The 15,494-nt window shown below is 40.3% G+C and overlaps 1 protein-coding gene across 8 annotated transcripts in view; it reads right to left on the reverse strand.

Annotated features, from left to right (window-relative positions):
* ATP8A2 (ATPase phospholipid transporting 8A2) overlaps positions 1–15,494 on the reverse strand; it is a 340,707-nt gene that overhangs the window by 230,513 nt on the left and 94,700 nt on the right. For all 8 annotated transcript variants that reach the window (XM_065050318.1, XM_065050316.1, XM_065050290.1 and 5 more), the window contains one exon: positions 7,533–7,597. In XM_065050318.1, the coding sequence (XP_064906390.1) occupies positions 7,533–7,597 (65 nt within the window). The remainder of the gene's footprint in view (positions 1–7,532; positions 7,598–15,494) is intronic.

Raw genomic sequence — 15,494 nt, forward strand, 5'->3', positions numbered from 1 at the left:
GTGAAGCTGACACCTTTCATATGGAAACCGTAACACTACACAAATCTTTGTCACAAGTATAATACAGAAGACACTATTGGAACCATGTCCTTCTCTTGAAGACAGACACACTGATAGACTACTTATTTTAATTGCCTACTCCTCAGATTTTCCTCCTTCCCATAGGCAGCCTGAGTTTCCCAATGGTCATTAGAAAAGGTTTTAGGCATCAACCCAGTGACACCTGTTTATTTCTAACATATGGGTAAATTCAGTGACCAGATCAGAGCTCTACTACTTAAGAAATCCAGAGCAGTTTAGATGCATGATTCCAAAATAATAACAGATAGATCTATCAATATTCAAACACAATATATAATGATGCCTGTTAAAGATCTCCTTAAAATATTTTTTTCAGCTCTATTCAGAAAGATGGGAAGGAAGTGTGCCCATAACAATGAAAGTCATGAACGTAATTAGATAAATCCAATAATACTCTCATGCTTAAGAGACTGTCCTTATAGGTTTCCAGAACCCTCACATTAATACTACCCTACAGAACAGCAAAAATGAGATAACAGGACAACCGAGTTTTCTAGGTCTGCACTCTTCACCACTAGAATACAAAACATGACTGCATGTACAACTTGCTGTGGATAGCAAGATCCTGTTTGGGAAGCCAAGACACTGCAGAAAACAAATTACACTATGAACTTTTGTTTGTTTTTTAAGACTACTACACAATAGCATAGTAGCAAAAACAAGTTTATGCATGTTCACGATCAACAGCTCAACTGAACACTGAAGAATTCAAACAATGCAGTTGAGCAAGCAGAGGAGTGAGGTTTGCCAGCCTCTGCTTCTACACTTACATTAATACTTTTAGTCAATTACCATCAGACACAGGTCTCACACAGGAGTACCAGCTGGTCATTACTTACATACACATATGTAACACAGGATGATGACTGTCAGTCCAGGGACACACACGCTGCACGACACATTGCCAGTGCAGCTCCATCTGTATCAACAGAAATACCTTACAGCAAAACACTGTCCACAGGTTCAGAATTGGGTCCCTCCAATTTCACCCTCCCACTCCTGCCTGTTAAACAGAACCCAATGTGATAACCCACGAATACAGTTCCCAGGTCTCCTTTCTACAGCACCAAAAGCAGAAACATTCCTCAGTTGTAATGTCCATTACTCGCATCTTCAGCTTCCCAGGGCCTCTCTGGGTCACCCAATTTCCCTTCTTCAGCTTCCCCTCTCACTGCTCTCAACTCAATTTCTATGAGAAGCCAATGAAAGAAATTAGTCCAAGTCAAAAGCTGCACAACAAAACTTCATGGTGTTCGCAATTTAATTAAACAGAAACTGAATCCAAGAATTACACTCAAAGTAAATCTTGTGCTAAAAATACTTGCACTTGAAAAAGCTGTATTGGAAAAAGGAAAGAAAAGCTAAGTGAGCACATGTATGCATGTAGTCAAGTCTGTGAGGGATAAACATTTGCAGATTACTATGTTACTATATCAAGCTAGGGATTGGTCTTCTCTATTCTGAGTAGTTCTCTGAAGAGAACAGAAAAGATCGATTTTTTTTCCCTTCAAGTACATGACTTAGAGGAAAAAAAAGCTCTCAAAAAACAAGCCAAGACAGCTGTTCGATCACATCTCACCTGCTGCTGCATGCCAAGGAGCAGAAGTGGGGAAAAAAGTCACACAGGGACTGCACAAAGGGGAAAGCGTATCAATATTTAAAGGCTCTAAGCTCAACTTGGATCTTGTAGAAATTCATTTTTAGCATTAATGGATTTCAGAGGTGGAATACATTAAATATAAAGCTACAGAATTTCAGTGGGAGAATCTTCTATTGATTGATTTTAGGCTAAGTTGTACAGAAGTTGTAATTTCTGTTACAGGTGCAACACATAAGTATTACTATGGAGATCCAATACTGAAAAATCATCAATAAGTAGCTAAAGACAATTAAAATCATCAACAGAACACGTAAGAGTGTAATATTTAGAATTAGGCAAAATATAGTTTTACATGAAAAATAGTGATAAGCATACTTGGACAAAAAAAATTACTTTGGTTTGAAAACAAGACTGATGTAGTAGAAAGTATTTCTGAGGTAACAGCTCCACAACTTTGTGCTCCTGCTTTGGAAAAACACATTTGAGCTAAAACAAGATGACCTTCAATATCAGACACATCTTCATCATGTACTATGTAATTCCCCATTTTCTTCACTTAAACGACCAGCAGCAGTTGGGGCATTTTTTTTGCTCATCTGACATGCCATGGCTCTCTGCTGGTTTTTTTTGGGGAGGAGGGTTGTTTTGGTTTGTTTTTTAAGTGTTCTGAAAGTTTCCCTTAGTTTTCACATTTACTGACAAACTTAATACTGTTGTGTCTTAAGTTCACAATTGGATTCTATAACTTAAGTCTTCCGCATGTGAAATTATTAGAACATCTACTAGATGAGGGGGCAGCAGAAGAAAATTAGAACACAGAACACATTTCCCACTACAAGTGTCTAACTAGAACTTGAATAAACTAATAACAGCTCCTGTCCTACCTGGTGCTTTTGCCAAAACCTTGCCACTTTCTAGTGGCTTGTTAAGGACTCTACATTACTCAACATGAATCAATTGTGGTTACGTTTTACAGGTTATTTCAGGTATAAAATCTGCACTTAACACTGAAACGCTCCAAGAACACTGATAGATGACATGTCTGAAGGCAATTCTCAACTTTACACAAGGGATCTTGTTTAACAACCCATCACTTTTCCAACTCAAATCACTCCAACAGCAGCCATGACCCCTTCCTTAAAAGCTCTGCCAGAAACATGCACAGCTGAGATTAAATTCATCATCTCCACCTCTGACTTATCTAAAGTATTCACAGTATGAATTTTAGGGTTGTCATGGGCAGGGACACAAGTTGGAATTGATCATCCTTGTGGGTCCCTTCCAACTCCGGACATTCTATGATTCTGTGTTACTGGACCAGAAAAAGAGATGTTCTCAGCTTTTTATAATTACAAAACTTAGGTGATGTTATTTCAAAGTAGTAAAGATACACAAATGAAAAGCATGAAAAATAAAGACACTCATCTTCTACTTTTTTTTATAACTGTTATAGTATCAGCTCCCATTTTTGGCTCATGAAAGGGAAATCAGAAGCAATCAGCTAAGATTAGGTGTAGAACATACAGTGCTATGCACAGATGGAACATCTTCCCACTCCCCATTCTCCTACCATGGAGCACCACATAATGTTAACTCACCAAGGTAAGTGCTTAGCATCAAGTTCTGCAAAGTATCTTCAACTACTCCTAAGAGTGAATCCTGACGTGTGTTGAGGTACTACTGATCAACACAGTGGAGGCCAAAATCAAGGTGTAAGGCATTCAACTCAATGTGAACCATCAGCCACACTGCAATTCCAACTGAAAAAAATCAGGAGCAGCTTCCGTGACCTCTGTATTCCACAGAACGTGTCACTCAGCTACATAACTGGAGGTAGCAAGTAGGAAAAGGATGCTAGAGCTTCCTTTTTAATGTATGCATTTTCAAGTATGCCTGACAAAGCTGATTGCATATTTCTTCTCTATATTGGCAGAAGTCAGGCAAAAAGAGGGGAGAGGATTGATCCAGTGTCAATCCATGTTTGAACAGGGCTTCTCATTCTTGTGTCCTTAGACTGAGACACATGGCAAGATGCACATGAAATGATTCATATTACTGATGGTGTCATCCTTGACCTCTCAAACTTCATGAATATAACTTCATATTTGAGGAACAGATCCATCTTCATGGCCAGTGCTGTGTAGAGTCAGAAAGCCTTCCATCCCTACACACTCTTTAAAGACAGAGTCCTCAAGCACTGTAAAATAGACTCCATACCCCCATCCACCCAACGAAAGTGCTTTCTGGCACTGAGACAGGAGGAGACTTCAATATTTTGTTTTATATGTGACCAGTGACCTCCTCTACCACCCTAGGGCTGTCTGTCAATACACCTTTGATTGGTGTTCATAGTGAAGACTGGCTAGATAGATCTGTCAACACTTCAACATGAGACACATCATCATGTAAATACCCCATTTCTTCACTTAAAAGACCAGCAGCAGTTGTCAACGAGAATTTTATCTTAATCCATATCATGAAGACTAATAGCACCTCAAATCTTCCTAGACTGTTCAATCCATCTGGCTTCTTAGTTGATTACCCTGTCTTTTTTTAATCTGTAGGTATTTGCTCATTCATAGTACAGCTGTTTAAGGAGTCTAGTTTCTCTAGAAGTTAGGAATTATGCCTCTGGAGTTAAGATGCAGAGATGAACTTTTATGACTTGAGTATCACTGCAAAAATATATATAATTCTGTATTCAGTATTCTAGACTTCCAGTTTCCACTTCGAATAGTTAACAGAAGACCTCAAAACAGGAGCACCTATGAGAAAGCTTAAAAACTATGAAAATTGCTTGCCCTACTATTCCTCACTTGATTCTATCCCCATCTCCTGAACAGCAGAAACATCCCTGGCCTCCACACTGCCTCAGAACACTTCAATCTGAAACTGGGCAATGGAGTCAAGATTCAGCAAGTGGGTGGGTAGATCTGTCACCTTTTCACTTTCATACTCTCCCTACAATGGCAAAAGGAGTATTGAGCCTCTTCTAACTTACTTAATGAATTTCTTTCCTCAGAGGTCCTGTCTATCACCCCAACTGAAGTTCTGGCACACTACAGTATTTCCAAAGCTGGCATGTGGGAAAGTGAAGAGAGATGCTTTGGTCAATGACATTTTGTCCCACTCAGTTCCCATATTACCTTTCCTTCATATTTCTTGGCTAAAGTTGGGCACAAGTTGAATATTTAAAAGCCTCAAAGTACATATGCTATCAAGTCGAGAAAGGAATTAAAACAAGCCTTCAAGTATTTTTTAAAAAAGGAGATTCCCTCTATACTTTCCTGGAATACACTAGTTCCCATGTCAGCATTTTCTGTACCATATATTTATTTAGCTTGTCTTTCTTTTTCCTGTTAAGTTTCCTCCCATTTTTGCTTCTGTAGATCTGTGCTAAGATAACAATAAAAGGACAGGTTTCACTTTCTTGTTAGAATTAGTTTGGCACTCTGCATACATACTGAGGCAGGCTTGTCAACTAAGGCTGTGAAGTGGGCAGCAGACCCTCCAAAAGGGCCTCCAAAGGTGGGCTATGAAGGGTGTCAGCATCCCTCCTCCCTGACCCACATACCCAAGCCATCAACTGCAGGAAGATCAAGCTGAGGAGATATAGTTGCAAAATGAGTTCTTGCTAAAACAACACTTATCACATAAAATCTACCAAATCAAAACCAGCTGTCACAGGCCAACTTTTTCTCCTGTTTCTTGAGAAGAGTCAAAGACTTGTCTCAATAGCAGAAGGATCTAATAGGACTTGAAGAGCATCAAGTGCATAGATAAAATTAGCCAAAGCCCCTACTTTCCTAAAGCAACAAAAAACATACCAAGTTTTCAAAATAGAACACAGAAGCCTTTTTGGAGCCTAAAAACCCTACAGTAGTACAATTAAAGTTTATTCCTTTATACAGCTACATGACATGCATTTCAGTAGGTCTACTTCTGTTTTCTAAACAAGATAGGACTGCAGTCACCAGTTAACCAGAGCTGATTCTACACATAGGCCAGGGCCAACCTGTTCTTGCAGTCAAAGATGGGAAGGGAAAGAAAAGTTGAGACCTAAGCACAGCTTCTTCCACTTAAGTCAAGCCTCACATCCCAGAAAAGGCAAGCTGACTTTTGCCTCTTACTGGAAGTCCTCAAATTGTTCTACCTATGCTGCTGTTTGACAATTACAGGAATATCCCATGGTTTAATCACTCACCATTAGGGCACACACAGTAAGCCATTTCATCATTCATCCTGCCCTCTCATGGTCCTTTCAGCCAGTTAATTGAAGTCACAATTTAAAAGCAGGTGCTGAAGCTGTTGGGTACTACTCAACACCTTCAGCATTATATTCACAATATTTTAGTTAGATAACCAAAAATCTGTCACTGTATCACTGCACTCAAAACTGGAAGTAGTAAAAAAGTCAAGGTAACATAGATTGAAGACTATCCTGTCCAGCTTCCACATGTTTCTAAATAACAAGCAATAATAGCTCAATTTTCTTCCTCTGATCTAGCAAGAACCTCTTCTGTCCTGTCTTCAGTTTGCACCTCTTGCTTTAACCAAGGAGAATCTTTACTTTATTCTTACTAGTTCTGAACAGCCATCACAAGAGGCACACTGTTCGTCTCTGCACATTTAGAGGAGCTATTTTCAATTGAGGTTGAAATAAAAATCTTAATTCCAGGGTCAAAAAAAAATGAGTTGTGCTTGATTCAGAGCTTTGAAACGTGTAAGAAATTATTAAAGGAAAACAAAGCATAATCATTTTCCCTCTTCTGGGTTGAGTTCCCAGTATATCAGAAAATACATCCCAATATACAGAGAAAAAAGAAACCAAGTTTTCTTATTCCTATAATTCCTAACCAACCAATCTCCCTGCCTCAGGGAACAAAGATGACCAGTTGCTCCTTTTCTATTGAGGTTCTGCATCTTTCTCCATGTTAAGAGGTCCAGTCAGCCAAGTGTAGCAAAAATCTTCTAAGAACAATATTTTGAACCCACAAAAAGGAAACTGTTCCCTTAGAGAGGGACCACACAGAAATGAAAAAGTGGAAGAAGGTGGTCCAAGCTGCTGAGTGTCTTATGCAAGACATTTAGATGTTGAATACTAAAACAATTTATATACTCTAATCTACACACACTTAATGCAGTAACTGTTTAAAATGTTAAAAAAACCTCAAGTTCTCTTAATCCACTAGAATTATTTAAACAAGTCTCTGTGCAGAAACAGAAAACTTCAGCAAGAGAACTAACAAGGCCTTAGTTACTAGAACTCTGCAATGAGACAGGTCCCACCAGAGTCCTACAAATACCTCTAATAGGAATCAAATATTAAAGTGACAGCAAATGCTGATACCAACACTGAAAACAGGCAAACAGGAAAAAATAATCTGGGAAGATTCATGTACAAGTGTATGTTTTTCTAGCTAATTTTTGTACATATTTGAAGAGCATAGCAACCACTTGCAGGCAATTTTTGATCCAATTTTTAGGTCTCAAAAGCTGTACAAAGGGCAAGCTCACAATGCAGCTTGCTCAGGCATGTTACTCCTATATGTATACCTTAAAGCCTAATATATTTCTGATGGCATAACTGGAGGTTTCACCAACTTGCAGCAGAATCAAACCCATGGACCTAATTAGCTTCTTATTCTGAGACTTCTGTTTGATCTGTATGGCTTGTGACTGGAGACTTCAGGGTACATTTTGCACAACCCCAGCCCTGTTTCAGCATGAATACTTTCTCTCACTACCCCAAAAAGCAAGTGAGAGAGAAAAATGAAAAAGCTCAACAACTTTCCCTTTTGCTAGCAACACCTCCTTCTGCCAAGAATTACACCACAGTTTCCTTACTTACATCTAGTGAATCCTCATTGACCAGGATGAGAGACATACTCTGTGAAATGAGTCTGCAAGAATACCCTGCAAGAGAAAAAAAAAAAAACAGGGATTTATTTTTTGAAGAATATTTAAGGTTTAGCTAAACCTTATCATAAGCATCTACAGGTCAGATTACAATTTACTTTTTGAGCAGTTACTCCCATCAGGCAGGCTACTGGGAAACCTCAATGTATAGAACACACTCCAACTTGACAATTTGACTAGTAGAGGCTGCATTTTATCTGCCTTTCCAAATGCATCACTCGAGATGTTTTAAACAAAGAAAACATATGAACTAGATGCAGTAAATATAGGCTATAGCCTTACAGCAAATTTAAATATTTCTATACCTCAACTTTTTTTACCTACATAAACAAAGAACTACCTTCCATATATTACAGAAACAGATCTGAATGCACATTTGTGGCTATAACATATGACAGGAAGCACACACATGGAATCTGCTGTTGCTACCCAGTCCCCTTTGCCCACACTTGGGTTCTGTGAGCATTTCTTTTTACTCTCAAGAGTTTAGTGTGGAAGGTCCTGAGCTTCATCAAAAGCTACAGATCAGTCACACACATCCTACCAACTCCTACAGGCACCAGGTAACCGTATTAGATTACTCGTAGTGTAGGACCAACCAGGGCATGAAAGAACAAGAGCAAGTTCCCGTAGTCCAGAACATCATTCAGAAGGCAGTTCTGTACATCTCCCAGGACACCAAAATTCAAAGCAGAAATACACAAGACAGAAAAAAGCCTCTTATTTTTTGTAACAGTAAAAGCTGGTGACTGCAGTATCACTCAGTGCCACTGAAGTGGCAGTTTGTCTGTCACTGACATGAGAGAAAAGCCATATCTGGGATATATATACTTGGTATTTGCCCCATCCCTGGAAACATTCAAGGCCAGGCTGGTTGGGGCTCTGAGCAACCTGATCTAGTTGAAGATGTCCCCGCTCATTGCAGGGGGATTGGACTGGATGACCTTTGGACATGCCTTCCAACCCAAACTATTCTATGATTCCACAACAAATGGTTTAATTTCACCTTATTTAACAGCAAGAGACAAATGCAAACTCGCAGACTGACCACATTACATAATACTAAAAGCTTATGCAAGTTCTCTTGGGAGTGGGAAGATCATGTAGCTTCATAAGACAGTAGATAATGCATTTATTTGAAAAGCACATTCTTTTTACTGCTGATTTAAGTTACATAGGAAAAGGAAATACAATAGAATTAGTATATATTTCTACTGCACTTATATATAGAAATGTATCACAGCAAGTTTAAAAAATTTCTGTCATAAAATGAGGTCTCAGGACATCTTTGACTAGCAACTGGAGGCTTTTGCAGTGTGACAGTAACATCCCAGTGATGAACCACCACTAGGCCGACAGGTTGAAAAGCAAAACAGCATAGTCAACGCAAAAACATTAAGTGTCTCTCTCCATATCTCACAACAGCAAGAGAACAACTGAGACATTAATTTGTTTTCTGTAGGACTCTTGGTTCCTTACAAAGGCCACACCAGTTCACCAACTGCAATACAAATCACTTCCTCAGGCTACAGAGTTTTTATAATTGGGCCAGTTTTGTAGGTATAATCCATGGTTAACATGCCTGCATGAGCGACTTCTGTCAAGGAAGTAAAGCCCTCATCTTCCTTTGTGGAAGGCATGTTTGTACCACATAGCCAAGCACTTTCAGGCAGCAGGTTTGATTACCTGCAGGAGGTTTGATTCTCTTCCATTTTCACAGCTGTGTGGAAAATGAATATCAGGTGCAACCTTGCAGATACATTTTTCATCTTATTTGTGTTAATGAGGTAAGGTTTACTTTCTGCTTTAAAGAACACAGAATGACATTGAACTCACACACCTGTTGGGAAATGGATGAAATGTATTCTAACAAAGTGCAGCCTACAACATGAAAGCTTGGCAGATAGCCTCTGATTCTGCCTGTGAACAAGTCTTAGGTGGTTGCACAGAACCGAGTAATGAAGCTTCAACACATACAGACAAAACACTGACTTGGGAAAAAAAGTCAGTTTGTCATTTTTTAAAACTTAGTCTCTAGCTGAAGAACCACTTTCCTGAGTAGAAAAAGAATATTACAAACTTAAGCACTTTCTTCATTGTCAGGGTTACTCTTTCCCCAGGGAATGGGAACAGCCTTGTGCAGTAGGCTGTTACAAATTCAGTATAACTAATTCAGAAGGATTTTCTAGTAGCATTTGATTGGAACAGCAGCTGCAATAGCAAGCTGCAATTCCTAAACTACTGCTCACTGTTTCATTTTACTCGTTTCAAAATGAGCAAGATGCCACTCGGCAAGTGGAGCTGGAAAATGAAACAACAAATTAAAAAACCCCCACACAATTGTGGAACGCACAGAGCTGCTCTGCTGTGCATCTTCTAAGTCATGGAGACAGAACAGCTAATCCTGCAATTGAGGTAATTTTACATCTTGTCATCACATTAAACTGGAAGCAGATCAAGACTGGAATAGAAGGATGTAAGTCAAGCCTAACAATAGTTTATCTGTACACGATACAGAATTTCAGGATTATGACTATGTTAAAATCTAGCACTAATATAACGCAAAGTAACTGGCAACTGTTAAGATTACAAGAGACATTTGTAGTAATATTTTGAAGTTTTATAACAGTTATTGCTGGCAGTACTAACACGGCAAGCAAAAATACACTCTAAGATCAAGGCATTTTTTTGTCAATGCTTCTGAGTAGAATACGATCAACTGTTGGTTCAAAGTGAGTATTAAATGTCAATCTACAACCTGTAAGTTGATATCTAGTTTAAAAGTCTAGCTAAAAGTCCATGAAGCAGATGAATCAGGTACTTCTGGCATGTATTTCCCTTCAAGCATCCCGGGAGAAATAAGGCTTGAACCACAGTTCAAGATCACAGCCCACATGCACATTCCTACTGCAGGCAGAGAGAACCCAGCAGCTGAGGTGAGGCAGATGATCATCTGTGTTCAGAGAGGGCCCACACACACACCCCGCTCAGACTTCACACAGGGATACAGGCAAGTGTGCTGACAAGGCTTCCATTCTCTCAACTGAGAAATCACAGCTTGCCGTAACAGCTGTATTCTTACCTGTAAATTGGAAATATAGGTTTGATGGATGGACAAGGAACTGGCTAGATGGCCACATTCAAAGAGTTACAGTCAATGGCTCAATGTATAAGTGGAAACAAGTAATGAGTAGTGCCCCTCAGAGATCAGTCCTCGGACTAACACCATTCAGTATCTTCATCAATGACAGACCATGGGATTGAGTGCACTCCCACCAAGCTTGCAGACAACACCAAGCTGAGTGGTGCAGTCAACTTGCTTGAGAGAAGAGATGCCATCCAGAAGGACCTTGACAATCTTGAAGAGTAGGCCCAGGCAGACCTCATGAAGTCCAGCAAGGCCAAGTGCAAGGTCCTATACCTGGGTTGCAGCAATCCAAAGTATCCATCAGTATAGAAGAGGCAATGAATGGATTGAGAGCAGCTCTGCTGACAAGTACTTGGGGATACTGGTAGATGAAAAATTAGACATGAAACCCCACCTGGAGTTCTACACCCAGTTTATAAATATATAAAGGGTAAGTGCCATGAGGATGGAGCCAGGCTCTACTCGGTGGCAAACAATGATAGGACAAGGGGTGATGGGATCAAGCTGGAACGCAAGAGGTTCCACTTAAATTTGAGAAAAAACTTCTTCTCAGTAAGGGTGACAGACACTGGAACAGGCTGCCCAGCAGGGGGATTGGACTAGATGATATTTTGAGGTCCCTTCCAATCCCAAACATACTGTGATACTGTTATCTCTATGGACCTCCCACACAAGACAAGCATAGACCTGTTATTGAGTAGGTCCAGAGGATGGCCACAAAAGCAATGAGAGGGCCGGAACCCCTCTCACATGAAAAAAAGTCTAAGAGTTATTCGGTTTGCTCAATCTGGAGAACAGTCTCTGGGGAGACCTTTCAAAAGACAAATGGCGCTTATGAGAAAGACAGAGAGACTTTTCACCAAGGCTTCTAGTGGCAAATCAAGGGACAATGGTTTTAAACTGAAAGAGGGTAGATGTAGACTTAGATAAAATAGAAGGAAGAAATTTTTTTTGTGATGAGGGTGATGAGATCGGAACACATTGACCAGAAGTTGTGGATGCCCCACCATGGGAAGTGTTGAAGGTCTGGTTAGACAGGGCTTTGAGCAACCTGGTCTAGTAAAACATGTCCCTGCCCATAGCAGAAGAATTTGACTGAATCTTCAAAGGTCCCTTCCAACCAAAACCACTCTATGATTGCAAGGCAGTGCTCACAGCTATGAATGCACACTCCAGGTTAAGAGCATTTAGCTCAACTGTAGGGTTTGATTCCTTGTTTGAGGGAGGGATGAGCTTCAGTAAACACCTCATTCCCATTCCCAGGAAACTATCTGTTACTAAGGAGGTTTTTAGCTGGAAATGTATCAGTTCTGATTTTCTGGAAGCCTGCTGAGCATCAGAATGGTGGTAAACAGAAACCTGCCTTGAGGTTTTTTGCCTTACTGAAAAGCAAAGGCAAACCAGAGTCTGACGATTAAGAGAAGAATGAAGCTACAAGAACACTGTTACACCTTCTAGGGTTGTTTGCAGACATTGGCTAAGGACAGTTTTAACTGATAAAAACTGAGGACTGTATGTCATGCTCAAAGATGTTTCCAAACCTATTTTCTGTAGATAGAGAGTTCAAATGACTGATCAGTACTAAAGCTTATCAGGAACACCCTCCTCACTTGCAGGACTATTGGCTGCCACATAGCTGAGTGAAAGGCACACAAACCACCCCACCACAAGGTCCCATCATGACTCTTCAGTGAAGTCAAGAACACAAACAAGAGACAGAGAGACACAGATTACAAAAGGCAACAGAACCAAAAGGAAGCTGGAAGAATGAAGTACTCCAACTCACCTGTCAATAGCTCAAACATCCCTCAACACATATACATATCCATATAGCAAGCAAGAGCCCATGAGCATAACCTCCACACAATTAAAAAGTGAAAATACTTTTTACTCCCCAGATAGCGTATTAAAACCTGAAGCATAGAGTGTACATGTGGATCAGGCTTTAGACTGCATATTTATTACAGTTTTAATGTGTTAGATAAAAAAAAAGGGTGTCACATATCTGTACTTTCAGGCCAACTTGAACATGAAGTTCCAGAGTTTTACTACCAAACTGTACAGTAAATGAAGTGATAATTTGAAGTTGGAAGGGAAATGTTTATCCTTTTCATGTTATAACCAAAAAAGTGGTTAGAGAGACAAGCTGGAAATTAGTCACCTTCACAGTAAGCAACTGCTGAAAAGCTCATCTATTTGTGTTCAAGCTAGCTGCTGTCAGTTAATACAAAAACTTATTTCAGATATTCATGTCAAAAACTGTAGCTACATTCGTTTTAATTTCTCTAAAGATGATGCTTCCCTCCTCTCAAGTTGATCACTGCTTTTAAAGTAAGCAGAATCTACAGTGAGTGATTCAAACCAGACAACTAGCATTTAAATCAATTGTCTAACTTCAGCCATCCACCTTCTTTCTACTACAACTGCATCAGTGCAGCAAGTTATGTCTTGGTACTGACTTCGACTAAGACATACGAAACTTCATTCAGTTTTGATAAGTAGGCAAAAATTCTAGTCAAATAAACTACATTCTGAAATGCTACTAAATGAACAAAAAAAGAAAAAAAAAGGCAGCAAATGCCTAAAGTTTGGCTAAAGGTAATATAAGTTCAGCTACAGAGAATCACAGTTCTTCCAGGAGGACCCTGAAACACACCCAAACCCATCCACATGCAGTTCGATATATAAAAAGCTTCATTTGTCTCATTCTTCATATAGTTAGAGAATCATGAAGTCAGCATAAGCTTGAGAAAGCTCAAGAAATAGCTCCTTCAGCAGAAGGTAACTTATGCTGTTAAGGATTCCCTTAACTTACACCTGTATTTCTAAACAGACTAATCTGCAAACCTAAAAGCAATTGTGGATGGCACTTTGTTACACAGGTACGCTACAGACTACGGTGATAAGCAGTGTTCTAGGCTTAAGAAGGTGAAAGTGTCACTCAGTTCTGCGAGATGTCAGATCACCACAACACCACTTAACCTCTTTGGGCAGATTCACTAGTTAACAGGGAGAAAAAAATCAACAAAAAGAACAGAGGAGCATCACAGCACTATATTGCCAAGGATGCTGTATTTGTGAGATAACATGACATCACAGGACAGGGGTGCTTATATCAGGATCTCTTCCTTCACTAAGTCTTTACTACTCAGTTAAGACCTAGGCAGCCGCCCCCTTGGGAGGCTACCGGTCTGGTGTGAAGGGCTATGGCAGGATGGCAGCACAGGCGTAGCTTACAAAGCAGCACTGCAGGCACAGCAACATTCTGTGACAGCACCAGGTATTGCTGCCCAGGCTGCCCACCCTGCAAGCATCCACAGTGATAACAACGCTGAAGGATTTGCGTTTTGAGCTGTTACTAGGCCTACTCATGTGGCATATCCAATGCAAGACTAGCACAGTAGTCGAAGTGCTACAGAGCGTAACATGTAGTACCTACATGATTGAATTTATAATGACCACCTCCCACTTCAGCCCAGTCTTACAGTAAAATATTTATTTGACAAATTACAATTAGAGTTGGGTATATAGACTGATTTTATCAGATATATTTATGACCTAAAAGGAAATCTAAGGTTTAATGGCTGCTTCTAAAAACAAACCTGAACTTACAGTGCTAAGAATTCTCCAGTTTTAGGGTGCAAAAGCACGTAGTCAGATGAACACCTGTGTCTTAAGTAGGTATCACTCTTACCTCAGCACCCAAGCACACCTGTCTACTTAAATTTCTACTTTTTGTTCACATCACTGCAAGACTTTTTTTTTGCATCAACAAGTCTGAGACAAGGATATCCATAGTGTGCCTTGATAAAACAATTCATTTTCAAAGTCTACTCATACACTGAACAGCAGGAACACTCTTCCACTACAAATCATGACATCCTCAGCTAACAGATGTGCCATAAGGTGACAACAGGAACAATTATTCAAGGATCCACCTGCTTTCACAGCCAAAGTTTGCAAGAAGTTGTAAGCTATACACTCTGTACTACCATCCTTCCCATCATGCCCCAAACACTATTCAAGTCTAGAAAAGGCAGTAAGAAAATGCAGCCATATAACAGGGACATGTCAGGAAAAAATCCATGATGGAAGTACCCTTCAGAATGTCAGGGATTGGGAGGGACCTCAAAATATCATCCAGTCCAATCCCCCCGCTGAAGCAGGAACACCCAGATGAGGTTACACAGGAATGTGTCCAGGCGGGTTTTGAATGTCTCCAGAGAAGGAGACTCCACAACCCCAATGGGCAGCCTGTTCCAGTGCTCTGTTACCCTCAATAAGTTTCTTCTCAGATTTAAGTAGAACATGCTGTGTTCCAGTTTGAACCCATTACCCCTTGTCCTATCATTAGTTGTCACCGAGAAGAGCCTGGCTCCATCCTTGTGACAGTCACCCTTTATATATTTATAAACATTAATAAGGTCACCCCTCAGTCTCCTCCTCTCCAAACTAAAGAGACTCAGCTCCCTCAGCCTTTCCTCATACGGGAGATGCTCCATTCCCTTAATCATCTTGGTTGCCCTGTGCTGGTCTCTCTCCAGCAGTTCCCTGTCCTTCTTCAACTGAGGGGCCCAGAACTGGACACAATATTCCAGGTGTGGTCTCACCAGGGCAGAGTACAGGGGAAGGAGGACCTCTCTTTACCTACTAACCACCCCCCTTGTAATACACCCCAGGATGCCATTGGCCTTCCTGGCCACAAGGGCACAGTGCTGGCTCATGGTCATCCTGTTGTCCACCAGG

The sequence above is a fragment of the Columba livia genome, chromosome 1 (assembly GCF_036013475.1).
Source record: "Columba livia isolate bColLiv1 breed racing homer chromosome 1, bColLiv1.pat.W.v2, whole genome shotgun sequence".
Lineage (NCBI taxonomy): Eukaryota > Metazoa > Chordata > Aves > Columbiformes > Columbidae > Columba > Columba livia.